This window comes from Lissotriton helveticus, chromosome 11 (genome assembly GCF_964261635.1).
Source record: "Lissotriton helveticus chromosome 11, aLisHel1.1, whole genome shotgun sequence".
In the NCBI taxonomy this organism is placed as follows: Eukaryota; Metazoa; Chordata; class Amphibia; order Caudata; family Salamandridae; genus Lissotriton; species Lissotriton helveticus.
This window is the reverse complement of record NC_136072.1, coordinates 834,888,744-834,915,047: the sequence shown is the minus strand read 5'-3', so window position 1 is coordinate 834,915,047 and position 26,304 is coordinate 834,888,744. Positions and strand designations below refer to the sequence as shown.

The window sequence follows — 26,304 nt, the reverse complement described above, 5'->3', positions numbered from 1 at the left end:
TAGTGACATGCAGGACAATCAACACTGTACTTGCACGTGCACTGGGCAACACTCCCTAAAATCCTAACAGCTTTGGTAGCCTTATTGAAGGAACAAACAGAAGGAACTACTTGCCATTTAAATAACAGTGGCACGGCTTCCACAACAAACAGTGAAGAGCATCAAGCCAATTTGGTTACAATTTCCCCGAGTAATCTTACAATAAAGCTCGACAACCAAGTTTTATCCACATCCACCAAAGTTTACATCAGCTCACTAGGTCTCAACTCCAGCCCTGGACCTATACATCTAGCCAAAGAGCTTGAGAGCAACGATCCCACCCAGGGAAGAATGGATGTACCTCTCTCAAGGAGGGCCCAAAAAAATCTAAGGAAATTAGAGAAAAAAACAAAGGCTATTAAAAAAGTTGCCTGCTCCGTGTCAACCTGCAGTCAAATATCACAAGCCAACAATGGGAACATACCCAATTTTCCAATTTTCACTATAAAACAGGCCCTGAGTGATCAAAAATCTACAGTATCCATTCCATCAGAAGCAAAACAAGCGACTGAAAGATCATTACAGTCAATTCCCCGAACGGGGGATTCGCACAGCTTACTAGGTCCTGCAATAAATACTCAACCAGTTCCCCCCACCAAACATCAACATCAAGAAGTCGGAGCACAAAGTTCGCCCAATGAACAAGGATCTGATTTTGGGATCTGCGCCCCCCAGGGCCCTCTCCCATGGGCTCCTTTGAGGACCAGTATGCCAACACAAAATCCTAGGACCAGCTTAGAGACCTGTCAGAGTGACATAGGCTCAAGCGCCAACCAAAGTACCTTATACGCCGGTTTAAACATCTATCACAAAGCAGAGCAAGTCAGCAATCTAAGTAAAGTCTGAAAAAAAACATGAGGTAATCCTTATGCCTAGATATCTCATCAAAGGCCAACATGACATCTTAAACAGGGGCAATGTACTTAGTCTATTTAAACATATTCCGACGCTGTCAGGAACATACTCTGATTAATTAGTCTGGGTTAAGTTCCTTTGCCTTACCAGTGACACCCATGTCAACCTCGATAGGGCTAAGTCGTCACACCAGTGTGGAGTTAACTTCAGATGAAATATCGCAAATGGCAGCCTGGGGCATTGATATTGCTTATCCCGTCCCAGAGAAATATCCGCATGTGTTAGCGGCACCGTCACCTACTAAGGAAGTTTACTCAGTCCTAAAGGGGACAGTGTGCAACCCACTAGCGAAAAAAGTAGCCGCAGAGCCAAGTCTGTACAATACATTCAGGATTACAAGTACCTCTGAACATAGGACAGTGCTCTCAAGTAGGCCAAACCATTCCCCTGGGGTGGGCATTAGGTCTAGTTCAGAAGAGCAGCAAATACGACGGCACCTCTAATATCAAAAACCCTGCACGCCATCTGTTCAGCACCAGAACTCCGGGAAATAAAATTCAGCTGTCCATGATCTCCTGGAATGTAGCTGGCTTAAAGACTGCTCAAGTACAGTTTAGTGAGTAACTATTTTTGTGAAAATGACATCTTGTGCCTACAAGAGACCTGGGCCACCGAACCATTAATTCTTCATGGCTTCTACGAATTACATACCACAGCTATAAAACGCAACATATTCGGGAGAGCTTCTGGTGGGCTGGCAATCTACATAAACCAAGCACGCAGACTAGAGACATTTTTTATTGCAACTAACATCCCAGACATGCAAGCGGTCCTAGTTAGCGAACTGAAAATTAACAATAACCCAGTTAGTGCACATCCCTGAGAGAGTCGAAGGTAGTGTGTGTGTGCCCTGGGGCTGTAGTTGGGTTACTGTGGATATGCCGTGTTTGTACCATGAGTGCATGTCAAGCGTTCTCTCTCTGTATTTGATCTTGGGGTTTTGCCATATGGACTCCCACTGAGTGTTCCGTACACTCGTGTCCAAAAGCTTGTCTATCTTGAGGAGGGCCATTCTAGTGTTTCTCAGAATAGGGTTGTGCTTAATGGCGGGGTGTTTTGTCGCTGTGAGGAGGGCGATGGGTTCCATACCTCTTAATAGTTTCCTCTCTAGTGATAGCCATGCCGGGGTGTAGTCTTGCCTGGGGGTAAGCCAATAAAGCCCCTGTTTCGCTATACATGCAGTTTGGAAGGTTTTGAAGTTTGTTATGTTGAGGCCCCCTAGGTTCTTGGCCAGTCTGAGTTTTTGTAGGCTGATTCCGGGTTTCTTCCCTTTCCATAGGAAGGCATTGAGCAGCTTGTCCAGTTTTTTATGGAAGTCCGCTGTGTTAATCAGCAGCAGCATATGGAGCATGTAGTTAACAATTGGCGTGAGCATCATCTTGATCGTTTCTACTCTACCCCGCCAAGTGGTGAATTTGGGTGACCATCCTTCTACTCTGTCCTTTATTTTGCGTAGCGTCATTTGTTCGTTTTGGTCTAGCGTGGATCTTAGATCTCTCTCGAAGAGGAGGCCCAGGTATTTGATGGATTTTTTCTGCCATACCAGTCCTGAGACAGCATCGAACTATACAACTTTCGTAAAATTAGGTTAGTGATCAGCAAAGCAGGCCTCATCAATCAGACACCTTCAATTCTACAATACGCCGCCAGCCTAGACAGACTAGGACATCAGGTAGCACACCTATACAAAGCCCCGAGCCCCAAATCCACCAAGCTTCACAACAAAATCACAGCCTACTGGGAATCCCAAATAGGTAGGGAGCTCAGCGAGGAGGAAAGGTCCGACCTCTGGAAATCCACGTCAAGGAAGAAAGTAACAACCACCCTAGACCAAACCAAATTCTGGCTTATACATAAGGCATACTGGACCCCCGCCAGACTAGCCTCCATGGGTATCCGGGAGACTGATACCTGCTGGAACTGCAACACGCATAGAGGAGATCTCGCACACCTGAAATTCCACTGTCCTAAGGTGAAGGATTTCTGGCACAAGATAGGCACATTAATAAACGACATAACAGGCGCCAACCACCAACTCGAATTCCAAAGCCTAGCCATAGGGTTCATGGATCCTACAATAAAATCCAAAGAAGATAGAGATCTGGTTGACCTCCTGCTATCGGCAGGGGTAAAGACAGTACTAAACAACTGGAAGGACACAGGGAAGGCGTCTTTTCAAACGTGGTTCAGCTGGGTAACATTCCTCAGGGGGGCAGACAACATCACGGCCAAACACACACCGAAGACACACAAAAAGTGCGAAATGTGGCTCTCCCTTGACAACTACCTGTCCTCGCACAAACCGCCGTAGCCAAGGCAGAATGACAAGCCGCTGGAAATAGGAAGACCCTAACACAATCAGTGCCAAGTCACAAAGAAACAACTCTCTCACCACACCTCTCGAACTCAACTCTGTGCTTCCTCCTCTGTCTTTTCTTTCTTCCTTTCCGGCCACTGAGGGGGCGTACAACAAAACTGCGTGCGTGACACAACCGCAGACCACTAGACTGCACACAACTGCAATCGCATGGAGGGTGGGGGGAAGAAGGGCACAAACAAATGAATAACCGCAAGAGCAAATGAGCTACGAGACTCTATGCCAGGACTGCAACACCAAAGAAGGACAATGTTATGCGAAATTGGACTACCCTAACATCAAGGACAATGTTAGGCTACCTATGATTACACTCTTGTGTCTACCTCTGGAAACCCTTCAATGGGTGAAAATGTTTACCTTCCTCAAAGAAAGGGGACATATCCAACTTTGGAGATATATGAAGCAATTCACTTACACCGGTCTGATAAAAGAAAACGGAGTGGCAGCCTTGGAGTGGGTTAAACATGCAACTCAGCTGTACTCAACCCATCAGAATATCATTCAAACGTATTCCCATAAACAATCTCCAATAAAAGATAAAGTCGTCAAAACTACTAACATCATAGTGGCCGAGGTAACTACCCTGATCTAAAAAATGAGGTCAGATGGCCCTTCAAGACCCAATGGAGTTCCCGCATCTGTGTTCAAAGCTTTGCAGGAATTCTGGGCAGAACAGTTAACAACACTTTTTTAAGCATACCTTCGCCACTTCTACTGTCCCATCATCGTGGAAAGGCTCAATACTTTCCCCAATTTATAAAAAAGGGAACAGCACAAAACCCGAAAATTACCGGCTTATTGCTTTATTAGATGTTGCTGCGAAAGCATATGCCAGAATACTTTTGAAAGAACTGGAAGCCTGGGCAACAGATAATAACATTCTTCACCTTTTTCAAACAGGATTTAGGGCCCAAAGCTCTACCACAAATAACATCTTAGTACTTGGCTATCTGTCTAACTGCACTACCCAGCCATCTCAGTTACCACTTTTCTGCTGTTTTGTGGACTATAGTGCAGCTCAGCTTTTGATCAGGTCAATCGTGGGAAGCTGTGGGAACAACTGCATTCTTGGGGAACTCCCCAACAGCTGCTAAAGGCCATAATTTCTCTATATCAGGGGACCTGGGTCCGTATAAAAAAAATCAGTCAAACATCAGTCACTGCCAAGGTACCAACTAATAACGGTCTAAAACAAGGGTGCTACTTGCCCCTATACTTTTTAATCTGCACTGCTGACCTGGGGAAATTGCTGGAGGGGGCAAGTCTAGTGCCTCCAAGACTGGGGAATAAGCAGCTTCAAATACTCCAGTATGCGGACGACATCGTAATAATGGACCACACGAGAACCGGCTTACAGGAGTCCCTAAATGCTTTGCACGGATATAACCAACAGAATAAACTCCGGGTGAATCATGAGAAGACCAGGATACTTATATTTGGGAAGTACCCACGAAAGAAGACCATACATTGGCGACTTGGGGCCTTGCAAATCAAAACAAGTTTGAACTACAACTATTTGGGCTTCTGGCTATCGGAAGGGGCAAAACCTGCAGCCCACTTGAAACATCTGAGAAGGAAAGTGGCAGGCATCATTTTTTCCTTAAAAAGCCTTAACCAGCGACTTTACAGTCCAACTGCTGAACCCATTTTGAAAGTTCCTAAGGCAAAATTAGTGCCCTCTCCTAATTATGGCCATTTAGTTTTTCCCGGTGCCTTCAATAAGTTCCTTGCGAACCATTCAATTTTGGCTTATTAAAAGGTTCCAGCTCTCCCTAGACCAGCCAGGAGAGCAAGAGTAAGGCTGGAGTTGGGTCTTACCAGTCCGGACATTACTTGCTCATGTGATTTAATAAAATACTATATCAGGACTACGAGAGCTCCAGAATTGTAATTAAAAAGACAAATTAAAACGCTCTTCGAAGAGGAGGGTTCCCCATGGCAGGTGCACTTGGCAGCAGCCACTAGATTACTGGACATTGACGTCCAAAATCTGCACAACCCTGTCATCCCAATAATAGCCTGGAGGAAAACAGGGAATATTCAGGCAACGAGAATATCTTTTGAAATGGACCTGGAAAGCCTGCATCACCAATTCAATCTTTCCTCACTGGACTCCTCATACATCATGGGAAACCCTCAGCCCTACCTTGAGCAAGCTCTGACAGTCCTGGCTCGGGAAGAATCACCTACATGAGACTTCTCGCTTTGCCCATCACGCATTTTAACTCAACTTGGGCCCGGCAGGACAATTCAGTGGCTTGCCGACTCTGCAACTACCACCGTGAATCTTGGCTCCATCTGTTGTGCTGCTGCCCAAAGTTAATCAGTGAGCAGCAGCGCTTGGTTCTCCCCATCTGTAGGTTGCTTGGCCTACAAAGTTGCAGGGAAGTTTCAGACCTGTGCTTCTCCGCTAAAACACCTCAAATTGCGGCCTGAATAGGGAAATTCACACACACAATCCGAGCTGCACTGAAACTTAAAACTGAGTTATAAAAGCATTCAGTCGGCCATTAAGCAAGAGAGACTATGATACACTTTTCCTCAAGTCCCATGTACAGCACCTTACTAGATAAGACAATAGTTCTAGTAATAGTCCTTTTTACTATTTTAATCGTTTTAAATGCCTTTTTATTCTTATCTTAACTGTGTGAGATTTTAAACAAGCTTTTGTTCATTGATAGAATATTGTAACAATTTTAATTAATTGAACAATAAAGATTCATTTCATTTCCCTTTCTGATATTTTGCTTTTTATTGTGACCATTGCCCAACAGGGCTCCGCTCTGGGCCCTCTAAAAGGGTATCTTTCGGCCCTGTCTGCCTCCTTGCGCCTGCCTGGCCAACTCTCCTTATTTAAGTCTCCCAATATAAATTGATTTCTAAAAGGTCCTCTACATGTGTTCCCACCTTCCCCTTTCATTATGCTTCACTGGGACCTTCATTTGGTTCTCACATTTCTGATGTGTGCTCCCTTCGAGCCTTTACACAAGTGTCCCCTGAGCCTGCTCACTATCAAAACTGCATTTCTTGTGAAAATTACATTGGCCAGGAGGGTGAGTGATCTGTAGGCTTTATCATTCAAGCTTCTCTTTCTATCAGGCTTTCCTGACAAACTGGTGTTCCACACTAGGGCCACATTCCTGCCAACAGCAGTAACACCATTTCATGTCAGCCAAAGTGTCACCTTGCCCACTTTCTATGCTCCTCCACATCCCTCTAAAGTAGAGGAGCACCTCCACTGTCTGGACCCAAAAAGAGTGTTGTCATTCTACCTTTAGCACACATGTGAGTTCTGGGTGGATGACCAACTAATCATGCGGTATGTTGGTGTGAAGAAAGGTCGGCGGTGCAGAAGCGGACCATCTCTCGTTGGGTCATTCTTTGAATCAAGATCTGCTACTCACTGGCAAAGAAGCAGCCTCCTGAAGACTTAAGAGCTCATTCCACCAATGCTATGGCTGAAACCACTGTGTTAGCCTGTGGAGTTCCAGTCCAGGATATCTTCAGGCAGCAATGTGGGCGTTCCTGCACACATTTACCAAGCATTACTGCCTGGACAGTCAGGTCCACAGGGATGGGCAATTTGCCTGTTTGGTCCTGAAGGACTTCTTAGTCTAAATTTGTCTGCAGACTCACTTCCAGGGATGGTATTGCTTGAGTATCTATTCAAATGTAAGGAATCTGTGGCTAGATGTCTCTGTCAGATGGACAAGTTACTTACCTTCTGTAATGCCTTATCTGGTAGAGACAATATCTGGCTACAGATTCCTTACAGATCCACCCATTCTCCCTGCTCTGTGGACAGATTTTCAGGGCCCTTTTAGACACACTAGTGTCAGTGCACTTCATGGCCCGCACTTCTGGCATGGAAAGTCGTGAAAACTAACTGACGTCAGTGTGCCAAGGTGGTGCCTTTATAGGTGACAGGGATGTCACGGCGCAGAAGACGCTATGCAGAGCCGACTGGCATCACCTACAGCCACCCAGGGGTATTGCTCATGAAAAATCTTCCAGATTCAGTCTGATGCCTGGAAAAATTCAAAGGTAAGGAATCTGAAGCTAGATATTTTCTCTACCAGATAAGGCACAACTTGTTCTTTATTACTCACTAGTATTGTAGTAGGGGAAAATGGCAGGTAAAAGGGAGAACAGAGCCACATCATCCAGAAAGGCAAACCACCTCTACTTGCACAGTTGCAAAATGTAGACCAAGAGAGGACAGAACTGAAATATAACTCCTTTAGACAAACAGAGGTAAGTGCAAATCAAAACAACTGGCCAGATTCATAATTTAAAACCTAGTAGAATAATGAGTAGAGCAGATGAACTTACATGTCTTTAAATACCCTACAATGTTTCGTTTGTACTGTAAGTTTCTAGGTTGTACCAACTCATTTAGTTGACCTGTACTTCGTTCCCCTTCAGGATGAGACCATCATGAGCTCCATGCAACTGTTTGAGAACGTGATCTAGGAACGGATGGAGCCCCATTGTTCGTCTTGGTTATGTCTCCAGCACAGTGAAAGATGATTATTTCCAGCCCAGCACTCAGGATCTCCTCAACCACCGTCCTCTCTCACAGGATTGCCTGGAACACTTACCTTGCTGTCAGGATGGCATTGTATGTCCACCTCCCCCTTTGCACTTTGGAGGTTGGAAGGAAGGCAGAAACACCACTCCCTTCCTTCTGCACCCCAGCCTCCTACTCTTTAAGCACATCTTTATGATAGAAACTGTTTTATATCAACAAATGTAAATGTTCTCAGTGAGGAAATGGAAAAGGGAGGAGACGCTTAGGGTCAGCACTTGAAGAACCATCACAGTAGATTGAGAAGAGGTGTTGCTTGTGGTCTTGCATCTCTCTTTTAAAGCACAAATATTTCCAGGCGGGCAGTAGAGTACTGGTTCTTCCCTCTCTAATAGTCCCTCTACTCACAGGCTTCCAAACAGTGTGTCTGTCCCAAATGGCTTAATAACAAAGAAGGCCTGCACTTAGAACCTCCTTCCACTTTGCTCAGGGTTTTGATAACTCATCTCCACAGCACACCTTTGACAGAGGCCCAGCCAGATTCGTGGAAGATGGTATCGCAGAATGTGGAAGGCCTGCTCACCCCAATCTTTCCATGATGTCCATCTACATCTATTTCTAACCCATACTGGCTACATATATTATCCTGTTGTTTCACATTCCAGCTACCACTTTGACCCTTAGCCACCCTCCTTTACAAAAATACCTTATTTTTCACCTGACTTTTTCCACCCTCAGCCATACCCCACCCACATTCTAAACTACTCCAACTTCTAAAGGCACTTCAGTTAGTACTGCTCCCAATCGTTTACCTGAATCTTCTGTGCTCCCTCTCCCTTTTTCTCCCTGCCCCCTAACCACTTTCTCTTCCTTTCCCTCGACCTCTCTCTCCCTCATAACACTCTGGTTCTGGGTCGTAAGACTCTCGCCAGCTTTCATTGTTTGTCTTTTACATTTTTACAACCAATGAAGAATTAAAGCCACTACAATATGTTGTGACCCTTAAAAAAAGCACAACCTTCTACCCGTACTAGGCCTCAGCTTGAAAGCCACTAAGCCCTAGTGACTCAGTTTGAAGGAGGTGAGTTAACCCATTGAACATGCTGGCCCTGTGCATGAGGATCACGTAGCCTTTGATCTCAGTGCCCTTCAGCATGGAGATTACATGACATTTGAACTCAGCTGCCCTTATCTCAAGGGTCACCTCATCCTTCAGATCCTAGTTTGCCTTGGCACTGCATCACATTGTAGTAGGAACTCGGTGACCTTTAGCATTAGTACCACTTCATCTGTGGAACTGCTGCTCTATTATTGGTGACCACATAGTTTTCAGACACTGGGCTCCTCAGCCCAACCGTTTACATATTCTTTGCACCATAAAGACCCTACTCATAGGGATCACATAGTCTGTGAAAATAAATGACCCTCGCATTGGAGATCACATCATCTCTTGATGTTGATGGCCTTGGCAGTAAAGATCAAATCATCTTTCAACACCAGTGGCCCTAAGCATGGGCATCATGTAGTTTGTGGACTCTGGTGACCTTCTACCTATTCTTTGGAACACAGAGTCCCTCCGCATAGGGATCATATGATCATTGGACCCTGCTGGTCCTGAGAATATGGCTTGCCTAGTCTCTGGCCAGGCCATCACTCTGGCATTGTCTCACCTCATTGACAAACACACTGCCCTACCTACCTAGTTCTGACAAGCTGTGGAGTCTGGCGCTCTCACCTAGGTTGCACTGAGACCACAAAGACGTCTCTGGATGCTGTGAGTTTGCACTTGTTACCTCTTGACGTGTATTTATATGGAATGGCCGCATGTTTACACAAGGAGAATTCTGCCCCAGTCAAACGGAGCGCAACCAGCGCTCTTCAATCCCTTCCCCCCATCACCACTCACAGCACCTCTCGCACAGGACTGTCCTTGGATCTCAGATCTCTCAATACTTGATAGTCAGCCACTGTATATTTTAATAAAATAAGCTTGATAAAGTAGACTCTTCTCGGTGGTGTAATTTGTGGCAAGGTGGGGGAAACCCATGATTGGAAAACAGGATGATGGGGACTGGGGCACGCTAAAGAAGAATAGTAAATGCATGGCAGAGGAGCACATTTACAGATTATAGATTCATTACAGAGGCCTTCAATCTACTGTTACATGTAAGACATGTTCTGGCTTTATTTTGCAACTATTCCTACAAACATATGTAGCACAAGAGTTGGATAATTGTTCATCCATCACTCTCTTCATATTGGGCAGCACAGCATCAGCTGTCAAGACTTTGAAAAGGTTATTTGGTGCTATAGAAGAGCCTTAGAATATGCTTCTACATTGTGAAGGTCGAAGGTAATGGGTGCGTCAAATGGTGTTCAATACATATGTCCTTCCACCTTGCTGTAAACAATTGGGTGAATCGACAGTGGCACTTAACAAGAACAAATCAAATCAGAATCTATGCCCCTATGTTATCAAGTCTCAAAGTTGGGAACAATGGGCGACTGAATGCCTGATCAGGAACACATGAAGATCCCTTCATGATAAATTACCTCTTAGCATTCTTGTCACCCTCGTTAAGACCTGGAGCGGAAAAGGAAAGCAAAAATAGAAGTCGGAGCCTGACTCACTGGTTACCTGTTAGCACATGGCTACATATAGGTAATAGGAGGAGAGGAGAGGAGAGGAGAACCTGTCCTCATCCAGTTCCTAAATATGCACTTATTAGCCTCAGGGAAAAGATACAGCAACTCCTGTAGATGCAGAAACTAGGCACCAAAACATACCAATGCTGCACTTAAATCCTCTGAGGGCTGCTTAGACTGGGAAAACAGATTACTTTCATAGCAGACCCTCCTCTCAAGTGTCTTATAGAACAACAACCTGACAAATCATACCTCTTTTTCCAGCACAGAGATAGACTTCAGGTGATACCTACATTCTCCCTCATGTATGCAAATTCACAAACCAAAGATTGACATAGACACCAACCACTCGCACGTTAAATCAAGTTGATTCGCCAGTCATGCCACCAGGCAAACCTCAGAATGTTAGGCTAGCGGCAGTGAGAGGAATATATATTTAATGAGGCAAGTGCATCTCCTCCTAAACATTATGATCTAGCAACATACGAACAAATTCGCCTCAATAAAGGACACCCAAAGGCACACCTACCCTCCATTTTGAAAGGTACTCTTGTAGCCAAACATGTCTTTCAACATGTATAGAAGTGTACTAGTCAACATGAAAAAACGCAATACATTGTTTTGCATACATACATACCTTTTAATTTTGATCTGAAATAATCTCAACCGCTAAAGGAGGGGAGAAAGAAGAAAAAGCCAGTGTTGCACCCAATCGCATGAATCTTCGCACCTGGCAAAATTTGAGGAACTTGTATAAATGGTAAAAAAGGAAATCAGGTTTACCACAGAGAACCCCTGGGGATGGTGGACCTGTCTCATGATGTGTGTGTTTGCCCCACCGTAAGTGCTTTCGGTACCTTTATACAAGTATCTAAAATAGGTTTCCTTCAAGTGGAATAAGCTATAGGGAAGTATTATACTTGGCAACCAGAAATCAGCTGTAATTATGCTAGGGTACGTAGTATTAATTTAATTTGCAACCCCCTCAACTAGAAATCATTGCTGTATCAAATCGACTAAGCGTGTAAAGTCTGCTTTTCATCCAGCAACAGGTCCAGGAGAAAAGTGATGCATATGAAGGAAACTGTTTTCAGTGGGAATGAAGCTCGAGTTTATATACCACTTAGGAACCCTTGCTAATCCATGTAATCACAGCATTATTCAAGTACCACATATAATACTGAAAACAACCAAAGACCACCAACAGTTCAGCCACCTCATTTGTATCTATGTTTGTAAATATGTGGCATTTGTAAAATGTGAAATTTGTATAGTGTGAACCTAGCCTAAAGGCAACAAAGCGCTGTACAGGGTCAAAGGCAAGCATACAGACAATGAATGGTTTGAGAAGTATCTGGTTATTGGATCAATACGGCTTTGTGATGTAGTGGTCTGTAAAGAGGAGAGTCTTCAATTCTTCCATAAATTGGAGCAGTATTGGGACACCCCATATGGATAAAGGGATGTTGTTCCAAATCATGGGTGCATAGATCCAAAGGGCTAGTCTGTTTTTTTTCTTTTTTTAAACTTCTTACTCTCTAGGCTGTGAGTGCGCTGAGAACCACTAGAGATGATGAGACTGTACGTAACATATGCATGAGCTGGCAAGGGAATTCAATGAACTTCCATCAGGATGGGGGTGATGTGATCATATTTCTTCCAGCTCGGGATGAGACCTATTTTGGAGTGGAAGATGCCTTTAAGGGGTTTTAGTGTGGAGTCTGGGGGGCCATACAGCAAAGCTTTACCCCATCCAGATGCAAGAGTACGAATGCTTGAGCGGCAATTCTGGAATCATCTTGTGGAAGAAAGTTTCACATTCTTTAGAAGAGTGAGCCTGTGCCAAAAAATCCTTGTTTTTTGGCAATATACTTCTGGAGGGTGTGGTTGGTGTCCAGGGTAAATACACATGCCTTGGCACTCAGTTAAAGTTGGTGTTCAAAGCTGTCAAGGCTCATGTCATTGAGCCAGGTTTGTACTATTTCTTGCTTGTTGTTCCTAGCAAATAACAGGAATGCTGTCTTGTATGATTTGAGCTTCAGGGAGGTGCACAACATGCAGGTGATATGACGTGCAGTTAGTGTACGAGGCAATGGATGTCTGGAGCAGGGGTATCCAGAGTGAATACCAACATTTCTACCGATTTTAGGCATCTGACTGCATGGTGACTCAACTGCAGAAAGAACCTTTCTCACCATCAGGGCACTGGACATCTGTTTTGGGAGTTCTCCTCAAGGGTCAATTAGCAATAAATAATCATTCAGACTTTGGTGGTGTAGCAATCACTCTAAAGGATCATCATGGATGAAGATAATTAATGAATCAACCTCAACTCACCAGTTGAAGCGTACTGATGTTACCTAAGCTGTGGGCAGACCATCGAGAATCCACAAGACATGATAGGGAGTACCAGACCTGCCCACAAGTTGCCAGAAATGACCCCATTTCACCAGGGCCAGCATTTTACCAGGGGAGAATATCAAACAATGGATACCCACAAATTGTCAAGAAATAACACCATTATACGGATTTCTAACATTTAACCAGGAGTGGACAATGGTTATGCTTTCAGGAGATAATACAAGTTGCCAAGAATTGCCACCATTGTGACAAGGTATGCTTTTATTAGGCTAGCGATAGCCAGCAAGCTGTGGATGCCCACAAGCTGCCATGAATTAGCACAATAGGGTCAGGGTTAGGTATTATGCCATAGTGACTAGTATTTTACCACAGCTTGGCAATGGGCATCATCCTTTTGATACCCAAGAGGTACAACACTCACATACTCCTCACTCATATGTAAACACACACACAGATATGCGTGAGCACATACAGACACACAGAGACGGGCATTCACACCAACAGAGCAACAAGTTCAATGCTTTACTGCTTCAAGTTGCAAACATATTATTGCAAATACAATACAAATAAAAACAATTCGAATATTGGAATGCTAAGAGCACCATTGAAGACAATGCAGCAGCAGGGGCCTATATAAACTGGTATAGGTCCGCTGCTGTCAATATTACAATGTCCTAATACACAGCCTCTGCCTCTTTTCCCAGCCTCTCCAAAATATATGGCATGGGAAGGGGAAAGCAAAAAGGCGGAACCTAAGCAGCAGGCCATCCATGAGCCCCCCCACCCCTTCCTCCTCCCGTAGTTCACAGTGTCATGGAGCCTCAGAAGGAGGTAGGGGGGAATGCTGCTCAGCTCCTGAATCTCCCTGGCTTAATTGAATGAGGAAAGCCGTATAGCTGAGCCCAGGGAGAACGAGGGGATTACTTCAGTCTTCTTTCACAGCTATTCCTGTGATTGTGGCCCCGCGCACAGCTGGGATCTGTTGAACATTCACAACAATAGATGTGAAACAAACGCTTCCAAGCCATGGGGTTTTTCAACCCCCCGGGGCTGTGTAAGGACTTTGTTTTTTTAATTAGGACATTCTGCCCTTATGAGGTAGAATGTTCTAATAGCCCTCCATAGCAGGCTATACCAGCCATTAAAGGCCTGCTACCTTGTTAAAGGCCCAAGCCGAACGGGCCTTTAATGTCTGGTTCATACAGCGGGCTATAATATACAATCAAACAAATACCAATATACATAACATCATTAGAAAAAACTGCAACATAATTCATAACCATACTATTCTCCAGTATTAGGAGTGTCTTTCATAAATTCACATGCCTGAATCATTCCCCGTCGTCGGAGTGGGAGTCCCACGGTAAATAAAAAAGCAATAATATGCCATAATAACATAGTAAAAAACAGTAATTCCCAACCAGGAAGTAAAGTAGCCCAAGCTACAGGAGAAAAAACTTCCACACTCATGACTATCCTAGTCATTTTGCATAGACCAAACTGCAGCCAATCAGGCGACAGCACCCACCAGAAGGTTCTCCCCAGAGGCTCAGGCTCTCAGATTTTCTACCGCACGTCGTGTGAAGGGAGTCTCCCTGAGCTCTGCTCAGTACTTCTCTTTGCCTCAGTATTGGAACTTTCATAGATTCCCATGCTTTTGTATCATTCCCCGTCGTCGGAATGGGAGTCTCGGTAACAAACATACCATAGCAGTAGGTACAAAAGAGAAGGAAAAAAGGCCTAGGCCTCATTCCCTTTTGTAGCATATCACCCTCTTTTTGTAAAAGAGACCAAACTTAGGCATCAGCCAATCAGCAGTGCCTCACCCCTTAGAACCCTCCTGAAGGAACCTCAGAGCCTCAGATTTTCTAAGGCACATTGTGCTTAGGGAGTCTCCTTTGAGCTCTGCTCAACTTCTACTCTTCAAGGAGTTTCTTCAGGATTTTTTCTTCAGATTCTTTTCAGATTTACTTCAGGATTGTTAGCAGCTTTCCAGGATGTCTGACAAGGAGAGGAAGGCCCTTTTCAAGCCATGTTCCACCTGTGGCAAGAACAGGCTTTTTGTGGAGGATAAACATCAGGACTGCTGAGGCTATTGCCTCTATCCTGACCACAAGGCTGCGGACTGTAAGAACTGTCGCACCTTTTCGACCAAGACCCTCCGGGACCGTGAGGGTAAGCTTCTGACTTGGCTCCAGAAGCTGAAATCCAGGAAGGATACTGTCTCTAGTGACAGTGAGGATACAGCATCGGCATCTTCCTCAAGAAGGTCAGTGAAAAGGGGTAGGGGTTCCCCTTCTCCCTCTTTGGAGCGTCCTCCTAAGGCCTCAAAAAAGACCCCCAGTGAGTCTGAGAGCCAGGGTCCCAGCAAATCTCCTCACCGAGGTGAAAAGGAGAGGGTAGGACCAGCTACGCCTTCCAAGCGTGAGAAGACTGACTTAGCCTTCAAGAAACCCTCTTCCCAGTCTTCTGAGAGGAGTTCTAAGTCCTCGACGACGAAGGCGTCGACGGCGGAGTTTCTATCGACGAAGAAATTGAAGACAAAATTGAAATTGGTTCCGTCGACGAGCTCGTCGACGGGTGATTGGTCGACGAAGGGATCATCATCGAAGAAGGATGCGTCAACGGCAGGTTCATCAGCGTCGACAGGAGGTTTACCGACGACGGCGTTGTCGACGAAGGCGTCAACGAAGACGTCGACGACAAAGACGTTGACGACTACCACAGCGTCGACGACGAGAGTTACAGCGTCGCCGACGATAATGATGATGACGACGTCGACGGTCTCGTTGACGAGGGCGTCGACAACGACGACTTTGACTATGACGACAGCTGGATCGTCGACAGTAACATCGTTGACGACTTCGACGACACCAATCTCGTTTACGTGTGTGCAACAGTCGCCAGCGGACATTGGAGGTTTCCATCAGCTGATGGAAAGAGCAGCTGGCAGGTTCAAATTAGCCATGCCTGCTGTGGCTACAGATTGTTTCTTATATGACTTCAAAGAACCCTTCAGGAAAACAACAAGGTCTATTCCTATTGTAGATCATCTGTGGAAGAAGGGCCGGAAGGCTATGAAAAACCCAGCGACGGTGGAACCTGTGCTACCGCGTCTGGATAAGAAATACAGGGCACCTGACAATGGACCGGCAGCCTTAACGGGCCATCCCAAACCGGACTCGGTTATTTCGCAGGCAGCGCAGAGGAAATCTCGTAACCCCTCTGCCCCCTTAACAACTCCTCCGGACAAGGAAGGGCGGAGATTGGATAATGTGGGCAAAAGATTCTCATCGATGGCGAGTCTGCTAGTGCGAGCTGCCAATGCCCAAGCGATCTTGGGCAGATATGACCGCCAGCTTTGGTGTGATGTTGCCCCGTTCCTAGACCAGCTGCCTCCAGAGTCAACATCAGAGGTGAAAAAGATCTTACAGAAGGGAGAAGCGACGTCAATGGAGATCATTGGCTGCGCCATGGACATTGCAACAACAGCGTTTCATTCCTTGGCTGGGGCGGCAGTCCTCCCTCCCCAGGGGTGGCTGAAAGCTACTTGGTTTCGTCCTGAGATTCAGAACAAAGTCCTGGATCTTTCCTTTGATGGGGAGGCGTTATTTGGAAAACTGATTGATGACACTCTGCAGGAAATAAAGGATATGGAAACTGCCAGATCCTTGGGTACCCTTCAATACGCAAGTCTACTTTTAAGGGTTCAAGAGGTAGAGGCAATAACTATAGGGGATCCTATCAGCAGCAGCGCTATTCTTCCGCAGGCTCAGGTTCCCAGCAATACCGTCAGCCTTATCAGCAGAGACAAGGCCAATCTTCCAACTACTCCAGGCCTTACAATAAGGGAAAACAGACTGGACGAGGACGAGATTCGTCCAAGCGCCAATAGCAGCCTCCTGGCTCTTCCTACTGGACCCTCCTCCAAGAAATCATCAGTTGGAGGCAGGGTAACCAAATACCTTCAAAACTGGTCCAGGATAACATCGAATCGTTGGGTTCTCAACATCATTCGGAAAGGGCATACCTTGGAATTTACGCAAGTCCCTCCACCCAAGCCCCTGGCAGTCATTCCATCGAAAAACCTGTGTCTCCTGCGGCTCGAAGTCCAACAGATGCTTCGGAAGGGAGCAATAGAGCCGGTCTCCTCCAATCAAAGGGGGCAAGGGTTCTATTCCAGGTTCTTCCTGGTAAGGAAAACGCTAGAGAAATGGCGCCCCATTTTAGATCTCAGGGAGCTCAACACCTATCTCATCTCCCTCTCCTTCAGGATGGTCTCTCTCCAGGATACCTTGAGGCTTATCAGCCCGGGGGATTTCATGGCCATGCTCGATCTCGAGGATGCGTACTTCCCTATTCACCCAGCACACAGAAGGTTTCTACGATTCACAGTAGCCAAGAGCCACTTTCAATTCAGGGTTCCACCCTTTGGACTCCGCTCAGCCCCGAGGATTTTTACAAAGGTGCTGGCGCCAGTAACAGCATTCCTGTGAAGGAACCATTTTCAGGTCTTCCCCTACCTGGACGACTGGTTGCTGAAGGCCCCGTCCAGGGAAGCAGCGCTGGATGCTGTTCAGGCTTGCACAAATTTGTTTCAGAATCTGGGACTCACTCTAAACAAAGAAAAGTCATCCCAAGTCCTGTCCAAAAAGCCTTGTTTCCTGGGAGTCATCCTGGATTCAAAGGTTTTGAAAGCCTTCCCTACTCTGGAAAGAAGGGAGAAGCTACAGGCCTTGGCTCGGGACTTACAAGAAAGAAGGTGTCTTTCAGTACGCCGTTACAAATCTCTGCTGGGGGTAATTTCATCTTGTATTCCCCTGATTCCTCATTGCAGACTAAGAATGCGTCCTCTGCAGGAGCAACTAGACAACCAATGGAAGCAGGTTCACGGATCATTCGAGGACAAGGTGACCGTCACTCCAATGATGAGGGAAGCGGCCTTATGGTGGACAAATCAAGACAACTTGTCCCAAGGTCTATCCTTCGTTAACGACCCGTCTCCTCAAGTAGTAACAACGGATGCGTCATTGGAGGGTTGGGGAGCAGTGATGCAAGACCTGCAGGTCAGCGGTCATTGGTCTCCTCAGGAACAACAACTCCACATCAACCTTTTGGAGCTAGGGGCAGTAAAACTGGCTCTGCAAGCCTTTCTTCCCCGCTTGGGAGGTTCGCAAGTGCTTATAAGGACGGACAACACCACGGCCATGCACTATGTGAACAGGGAAGGAGGGACCAGATCTCGTCCATTGTCACAAGAGGCTCAACAGATCTGGGAATGGGCGATCCTTCAGGGAATATCGCTAAAGGCGGAACACCTGCCAGGAGTTCTGAACGACAACGCCGACAGACTGAGCAGGTCATCCTCAGTCAGCCACGAGTGGGAATTGAACCAGCAAGTTCTGGAAGAGGTCTTCAGCCAGTGGGGCAGACCGGAGGTGGATCTCTTTGCCACACCGACCAACAAGAAATGCAGGTCTTACGCAAGTAGATTTCACCATCGAGGGTCGCTGGGGAATGCGCTTTCGATAGCCTGGTCAAGGACATTTGTCTACGCTTTTCCCCCCATCCCTCTGATCCCGCGGCTCATCAGGAAGATCAAGGTGGAGCCGTGCAGAATGATCTTAATAGCCCCTGCTTGGCCGAGACAGTTCTGGTACACGGAACTCCATCTATTGTCGCTAGCTCCTCCTCTTCCTCTGAGGGTTATACCAGATCTCCTCACAATGTCCGAAGGACAAGTTTGGCACCCAGATCCGGAGTCATTACACCCGACAGCATGGCTCTTGAGCAGCGAGAGTTTATGAATCTTCCCATCTCAAGCAAAATTAAGGAGGTCCTCTCCCAGGCAAGGGCCCCTTCAACGAACAGGTCTTACCGTCTTAAATGGAAAAGATTTTGTTGCTGGTGTAGGAGACAAAAGAGGGACCCCTTTGCTTCCAAGCCTCATCAGCTACTACCTTATCTGCTGTCCCTGGCTAAGTCGGGACTACCCCATTCATCGATTAAGGTCCATTTGGCGGCCATTTCAAGATACAGAAGGTCTGGGTCTGGGCCTTCCTTATGGTCTTCCCGGATTGTGAAGCAATTCCTGAAGGGCTTGTTCAGAGTCTATCCACCAGTGAGGCCTCCGCCTCCTACTTGGCATCTAAATCTAGTCCTTTCTCAGCTTATGAAAGGCCCATTCGAACCAATTCATCGTTCTGACATGAAGTACCTTTCATGGAAATTGGCCCTCCTCCTCGCTCTCACATCGGCTAGACGTGTTGGAGAGTTGCAGGCTTTTACTATCCAGGAGCCTTTCCTACAATTTAAAAGAAACACTGTGATCCTGAGAACTAACCCGAGGTTTTTGCCTAAGGTACCCTCTGACTCCCACTTGAACGAGCCTGTTATTCTGAAGACGTTCTTTCCTCAACCGGCTACACCAGCGGAAAAAACACTGCATTTGCTGGATGTGCAACGATGCTTACAATTCTATTTGGAACGGACTAAGGGATTTCGGAAATCCTCTCAGTTGTTTGTTGCCTTTGGGGGTCCAAACAAGGGCCTCCCGCTATCCAAACAGAGTATTTCAAGATGGATCACGAGTACCATTCTGCATTGCCACACTGCGGCAGGAAAACCTCTGACTGGCAGGATCCGGAAACATTCCACAAGATCTGTGGCATCTTCAACAGCCCTCTTTGCGGGGGTACAGATTAAGGACATTTGCAGAGCTGCTACCTGGAGCAGCGTTCACACCTTTACTAAGCATTACTGCTTGGAGTCCTTACAACAAGATGATGCGGCAGTGGGACAGGCGGTCCTGAGGAACCTCTTCCAATAATTGGTGAGCTTTCCTTTCTATCCCACCTTCCGTTGTTACACATTTTGTTATCTCTATGTCATGTTGGCTATTGCAATGATTTTATGACACAAAATGTGGTTCTTTATTGCTGACTGCTTGCTACTCTGATACAAAAGCATGGGAATCTATGAAAGTTCCAATACTGGGGCAAGAAAACAAGTTACTTACCTGTAACTTTGGTTCCCCAGTATTGGTAACTTTCATAGATTCCCATGCGCCCACCCACCTCCCAGAGGATAGCTCAGCTTATAACGGATATGGTGTCTGGTACACAACGGCTACGAAAATCTGAGGCTCTGAGGTTCCTTCAGGAGGGTTCTAAGGGGTGAGGCACTTCTGATTGGCTGATGCCTAAGTTTGGTCTCTTTTACAAAAAGAGGGTGATATGCTACAAAAGGGAATGAGGCCTAGGCCTTTTTTCTTTCTCTTTTGTACCTACTGCTATGGTATTTTTGTTACCGAGACTCCCATTCAGACGACGGGGAATGATACAAAAGCATGGGAATCGATGAAAGTTACCAATACTGGGGAACCAAAGTTACAGGTAAGTAACTTGTTTTCATTTTCCTTGTAGAATCTAGTTTTGAAGATGTCTTCTTCCATGAAATCTTTATTCAGGCCTTGTGACTCTGGTGGTAAGCTCCGGCTGTTTAAAGAAGATCCCCACAAGAAGTGCATCTACTGCCTGTATCCTGAACATCAAGTGAAGGACTGCAAGATTTGTAGGACCTTCCCTCAGAAGACCCTCAGGGACAGAGAGGGCCGCCTGCTTTTGTGGTTACAAAAGCTCAAGGTTACAGACTATCCTGCTTCTGAGGTAGGCAGTATTGCCTCTCGGTCTACTTCAGCCTCTGGGAAGAGAGCTGCTGATGATGTTTTATCTTCTCCTGGGGCAAAGGTTGTGAGGAAGCAACAACCTACTAAGGGGTCTGAGAGGCCTTCCACATCTAAGGCTACTTCCCCGGTTAAGGCATCTACGCCCCGAGAAAATCTACAAAGAAATTACCTCAAACATCTTCTGATAAGACTTTACCTCAGAAACAGACCCTGTCGTCGACGATGCCGTTGTCGACAAAGATCTCCGTCGACGCTACGTCCACATCTACGGTAACTTTTTCCTCTCCGAAACCTGAGATGATTATGTCGACAGCGTCTTCATCGCCGAGGATGGTCTATGTTACTGTTAGACCTATTTCGTCGACGGCAGAGTCTTCATCTTCTGCCGTCGTCGGCGCCACGTCGACGGCTAAACTTAAGAAGATCCCGTCGACGATACCGTCGACGACATCATCGTCGACGCTTGTTTTTCCGTCGACGAAGAAACCATCGTCGACGAGCTCGTCGACGACTACCACTCTGTTGACGAAGACATCGTCGACAAAGACACCATCGTCGACGAAGACACCACCGACGACGGAGCCATCATTGTCGACGACGATAACTCTACCATCGACAACGACCTTGTCGTCGTCTACCACCAAATCATCGTCTACCACCAAACCCAGGTCAACGAGCCCTTTGGTGGGGCCTCCGTCGACGCCACAGCTATCTTCCTGTACCACTTTACAAGTGTGGTCGCCGTCTACGGCTTCCCTGTCGACACCAAAAGCGTCTTTACTTCAGAGACGTGGTTCTACCTTAGAACCTTTATCTTCTCTGCATATTTCACCGCAAAAAATACCCCTACAGGTTCCAGACAAGTTACTGGATTCTGAGGACAGTGAGGAGGACTATGTCATTGAGGAAACATTTGGAACGGCGACAAGTCCTTCCGAATTAAACATTAAGTATCAGGGGACGACCAAGAAGATCAGCATTCGCCTGAGCAAGTGACATCGCCTGTGTCAAATGTCCCTTCAGCTCAGGTGCCAATTGCATTGCTTACCAACCTTCAATGCATGCTGGATGACTATTACAGGCGTTTTCCGCCATCGGAGTCAACAGGCTCTGTACCTCCTACACCTGTGGTAGAGACGCCTATACCTGACTTCAGACATCCAAGATCTCCTCCAACTGCATCATCCAATCAGCCGGACAAACAACATTCTTCGGACGAAGAAGAAAGAGAAGAAGGAGAAGTCGATGACAGGTCCTTGATGTCGGAGTGGGATGATTACCAGGTACAAACTCCTTCTCCTTCACCACCGAATACTTCGGATTCACCTCTAGTGGACGTGGGTGGATTCCACCTTCTAATGGAGCGGGCTACGAAACGCTTCCACATTCACATGGAGCATACAGTAGAGGAATGCTTCCTATATGAATTTAAAGACCAGCCAAGGAAGCAAGCGAAGTCTATACCTATCATAGATTTCATCTGGAAGGAGGGTATTAAAGTCATGTCTACCCCGGCTTCCATACCTCCGGTCCTGCCAAGGATTGATAAAAAGTATAAGGCTCCTGAAAAGTTCCCTGCTTGCCTTATAGGACAACCGAAACTGGATTCAGTCATCGTTCAAGCTGCACAAAAGAGATCTAGGAACACTTCATCTCCAATCGCAGCCCCACCGGATAGAGACGGCAGGCGCCTGGATGCCATTGGTAAGCGTGTATCAACGATGGCAGCTACCACGGTCCGAGCTGCTAACTCATTGGCCATCCTGGGCAGATATGACCGGCAAATGTGGTCGGATATCTCGCCATACATAAACCTACTTCCAGAACCTTCTAAGTCTGAAGTGCAAAAAATCCTGCAGGAAGGTGAAAGGATCTCGGCTGAGATGATTGATTCTGCTGTTGATGTGGCCTCAACTGGTTTCAGGCAATTGGCAGGTGCTGCTGTCCTGCGTAGGCAAGGTTGGCTGCGCTCCACTTCGTTCCGTCAAGAAGTGCAAACAAAGGAATTGGATATGCCTTATGACGGAGAGTTTCTGTTTGGTCCGCAAGTGGATGAAGCCCTGCAGACAATCAAAAAGGATACAGAAACTGCAAAATCCTTGGGCACCCTGCAATTTCGTAAGCCGCCCTTTCGTGGAGCGAGAGGACGTGGATGGTCCTCTAACAGATGCGGATATACGCAACAGTCCTCCTACAGGCAGGGGAATCAACGCTACCAAACTCAGCGTTATCAATCCTACGGTCAACGAAACAATAATTATTCCCAGAACAAGAGGAAACCGGCCTACCGCGGAAAGGATAAACGACAATGAGCCTTATCACCTGCCACCGCTAGTGTCCCAATCTCATGTAAAAATTGGAGGACAAATATCAAAATTCTACTCAAAATGGTCATCGATAACATCGGACAGGTGGGTCCTGGACATTGTGGCCAAGGGCCATGCCCTTGAATTCGAACAGTTTCCTCCAAACGTTCACCCCAAAGGGACCACCTCCAGCTCATCTAAAGGAGCTGTTTGCCCAAATCAATTTGATGTTGAAGAAAGGAGCATTCGAGAAGGTTCCTCAACCTCTGAGGGGAACAGGATTCTACTCCAGATTTTTTCTGGTAAAGAAGAAGTCCGGAGAATGGCATCCAATTCTGGATCTCCGTGCCCTAAACAAATATCTGAAGAAGGTAAAGTTCAGAATGTTGTCGCTACAGGACATACTGCATCTTCTATCGGCTGGAGACTACATGGCCACCTTGGATCTCCAAGATGCGTATTTCCACATCCCCATCTTACCTCGACACAGAAAGTTCCTGCGATTCAGAGTGGCTGGCAGGGATTATCAATTCAAGGTCCTTCCCTTTGGGCTGCGCTCGGCACCCAGGGTATTTACAAAGGTCCTGGCTCCGGTAGCAGCACCCCTCTGGCTGGAGGGAATACAAATATTTCCATATTTGGACGACTGCCTTATCAAGGCCAGTTCTTACGCAGACACAGACAACCATTTACAGCAGTTTCTAGCCCTCTTTCAATCTCTGGGCCTTTCCATCAACGTCAGCAAGTCTCAATTGGTACCATCCCGAAGACGAGCTTTCTTGGGAGCGACCCTAGACACCCAGCTGCTCCAAGCCTTCGTGTCGGACGAAAGACAAGTCAGAATACAGGACATGGCTCGGAATCTACTTTCAAAAAAGTTAGTTTCAGTCTGACGGTTCAAATCCTTTCTGGGGATGGTAACGTCTTGCATTCCGTTGATACCGAATTGCCGTCTCCGGATGAGGCCTCTTCAAGAAGAATTCAGCTTACAATGGCTGCAGGTCTCGGGTTCATTCGAGGACCTCATCCAGATCACCCCTCTCATTCGGGGTTCCCTTCTCTGGTGGATACAAAAAAGGAATCTGCAACAGGGCTGCGTGTTCCTTCAGGACGCACCAAACTTTACGATCACCACGGATGCATCCCTCGAAGCCTGGGGAGCTCATCTTCAGGCGCTGACAATCAGCGGCAAATGGAGCCCTCAGCAGAAACGTTGGCACATCAATCTGTTGGAGTTGAGAGCCATCTCCCTCGCCCTCAAATCATTTCAAGCAATCATTCAAGGAGCCACTGTATTGGTTCGCACGGACAATACAACAAGTATGCACGATGTCAACAAACAGGGAGGGACAAGATCAGCTCTTTTGTCTCAAGAAGCCCAGGTGCTATGGGCATGGGCATTACGGCACAGAATCAATCTTCTGGCGGTTCATGTACCTGGAACAGTAAACCATCTTGCAGACACTCTCAGCAGGACAACAGTGTCCACTCACGAGTGGGAGCTTCATCAACAGACGGTGGATCGGATCTTTCGGCAGTGGGGTCATCCAGATCTGGACCTCTTTGCGACCAAAAGGAACAACAAATGCCGGTTCTTTGCAAGTTGGCATCCCCACAAAGACCCTCAGGGGAATGCGTTTTCGATCAACTGGTCTCAAATATATGCTTACGCTTTTCCAACGATACCGTTCCAAGAGTCCTGCGGAAGATGAAGAAAGAACCGTGTTGGCTGATTCTTATTGCCCCCAGATGGCCTCGCCAATATTGGTTCACCGAGCTCCTTCTCCTATCGGAGTGTGAACCAATTCAGTTGCGTCCAACTCCGGATCTACTCTCCATCCAGGACGGTCAGATTTACCATCCGGACCCGACATCTCTGAGGTTAGCGGCCTGGCGCCTGAATACCTTGAATTCGTCCACCTAAACATTCCTGCAGATTGCAAGGAAGTACTAGCCAAAGCAAGAGCACCTGCTACTATAAAGACGTACAGTCTCAAATGGAAACGTTTTTGTATCTGGTGTCGTTTGACTGGAATTCATCCTTTTTTGGCTAAGCCAGAGCAAATCTTACCTTTTTTCTTACATCTGGCAAAATCGAGATTGTCTCGCGCAACCCTAAAGGTTTTCCTGGCAGCGATTTCAAGATACCGACAAGATGGGACCACTTCTCTTTATTCTTCAAGAATTATACAACAATTCTTCAAAGGTATTTTCAGAATGTTCCCTCCGCTACGTCGTCCACCACCATCGTGGCATCTTAATGTAGTCTTAGCGCAACTCATGCGCCATCCTTTTGAACCTATCCACAAAGCCGATTTGAAATTCCTTACGTGGAAGGTGTCACTTTTATTGGCCTTGACTTCCTCTAGAAGAGTCTGTGATATCCAGGCTTTCACAGTGCATCATCCTTTCTTACAGTTCACAAATGACTCAGTGGTGCTCCGCACGAATCCGAAATTCATACCTAAGGTGCCTTCGGACTTCCACCTTAACGAGCCTGTCATCTTAAAGACATTCTTTCCTAACCCACAATCCCCTGCAGAAAGGGCATTGCATACACTGGACATTAAGAGATGTTTAAAGTTCTATTTGCAAAGAACATCTACGTTACGCAAATCTGATCAACTGTTTATCACCTATGGTACGATTCGTAAAGGCCAAGCAGTATCTAAGCAAACAATTGCGAGATGGATCTCTGCAGCGATCGACTTTTGCCATACACAAGCAGGACGACCTTTGCAAGCAGCTCCAAGAGCGCACTCTACAAGGGAAGTGTCTTCCTCAACTGCTCTTTTCTCTGGAGTCCCCCTCCAGCACATCTGCAGAGCGGCAACCTGGGCCAGTCGGCATACTTTCACCAAACACTACTGTTTCGATACAGCCAGCGAGACCGATGCTTCAGTGGGTCAAGCAGTTCTGCGTAATCTTTTCAAATAAGGTGAGCCTCTGTTTCCCACCTCCTCTTACTGCTGTCAGACGCTTGTTATGCTTATTTTTATTGTTCACATGCTCAAGTATCTGCATTTTATCATGCTTTTAGTGATGTGATTATTTATGTATATTTCATGGTTATGTGCATCTCATATTTACAAGCTTATGCTACAGAGAGTGTCTTCCAAGCACGTTTTGTGCTGTTACGTTCATCTTTGAATGAAAATGGAGGTTGGTTTTGAGTTTCAGGCACAGATGATCTCAAGTCCAAGATGTGTTCTGCATGAGCATGATAGATGCATTTTTCCAATGGCAACTTTTAAACTGTAATATTTGTTGCCGGAAACCAGACACAACTTTCTGAGCTGTGTACGATAGCAAAGGCTTTCAGGCACAGAAGAACAAGTTACTTCCCTATCTATCTAGTCACAGATTCCTTAGAATAGTTCTCAGGCATCAGACTGGATCTGGAAAATGTTGAGCAGTACTTCTGTGTGCTGGTAGGTGGCGTCAA

At 46.4% G+C, this 26,304-nt stretch overlaps 1 protein-coding gene across 2 annotated transcripts in view; it reads left to right on the top strand.

The window, feature by feature from the left end:
• KCNIP3 (potassium voltage-gated channel interacting protein 3) overlaps window positions 1-9,860 on the top strand; it is a 694,194-nt gene extending 684,334 nt beyond the window's left edge. For both annotated transcript variants that reach the window (XM_078667021.1, XM_078667022.1), the window contains one exon: window positions 7,757-9,860. In XM_078667021.1, the coding sequence (XP_078523147.1) occupies window positions 7,757-7,804 (48 nt within the window). In that variant the 3' untranslated portion in view covers window positions 7,805-9,860. The remainder of the gene's footprint in view (window positions 1-7,756) is intronic.
• The last annotated feature ends 16,444 nt before the right edge of the window (window positions 9,861-26,304 follow it).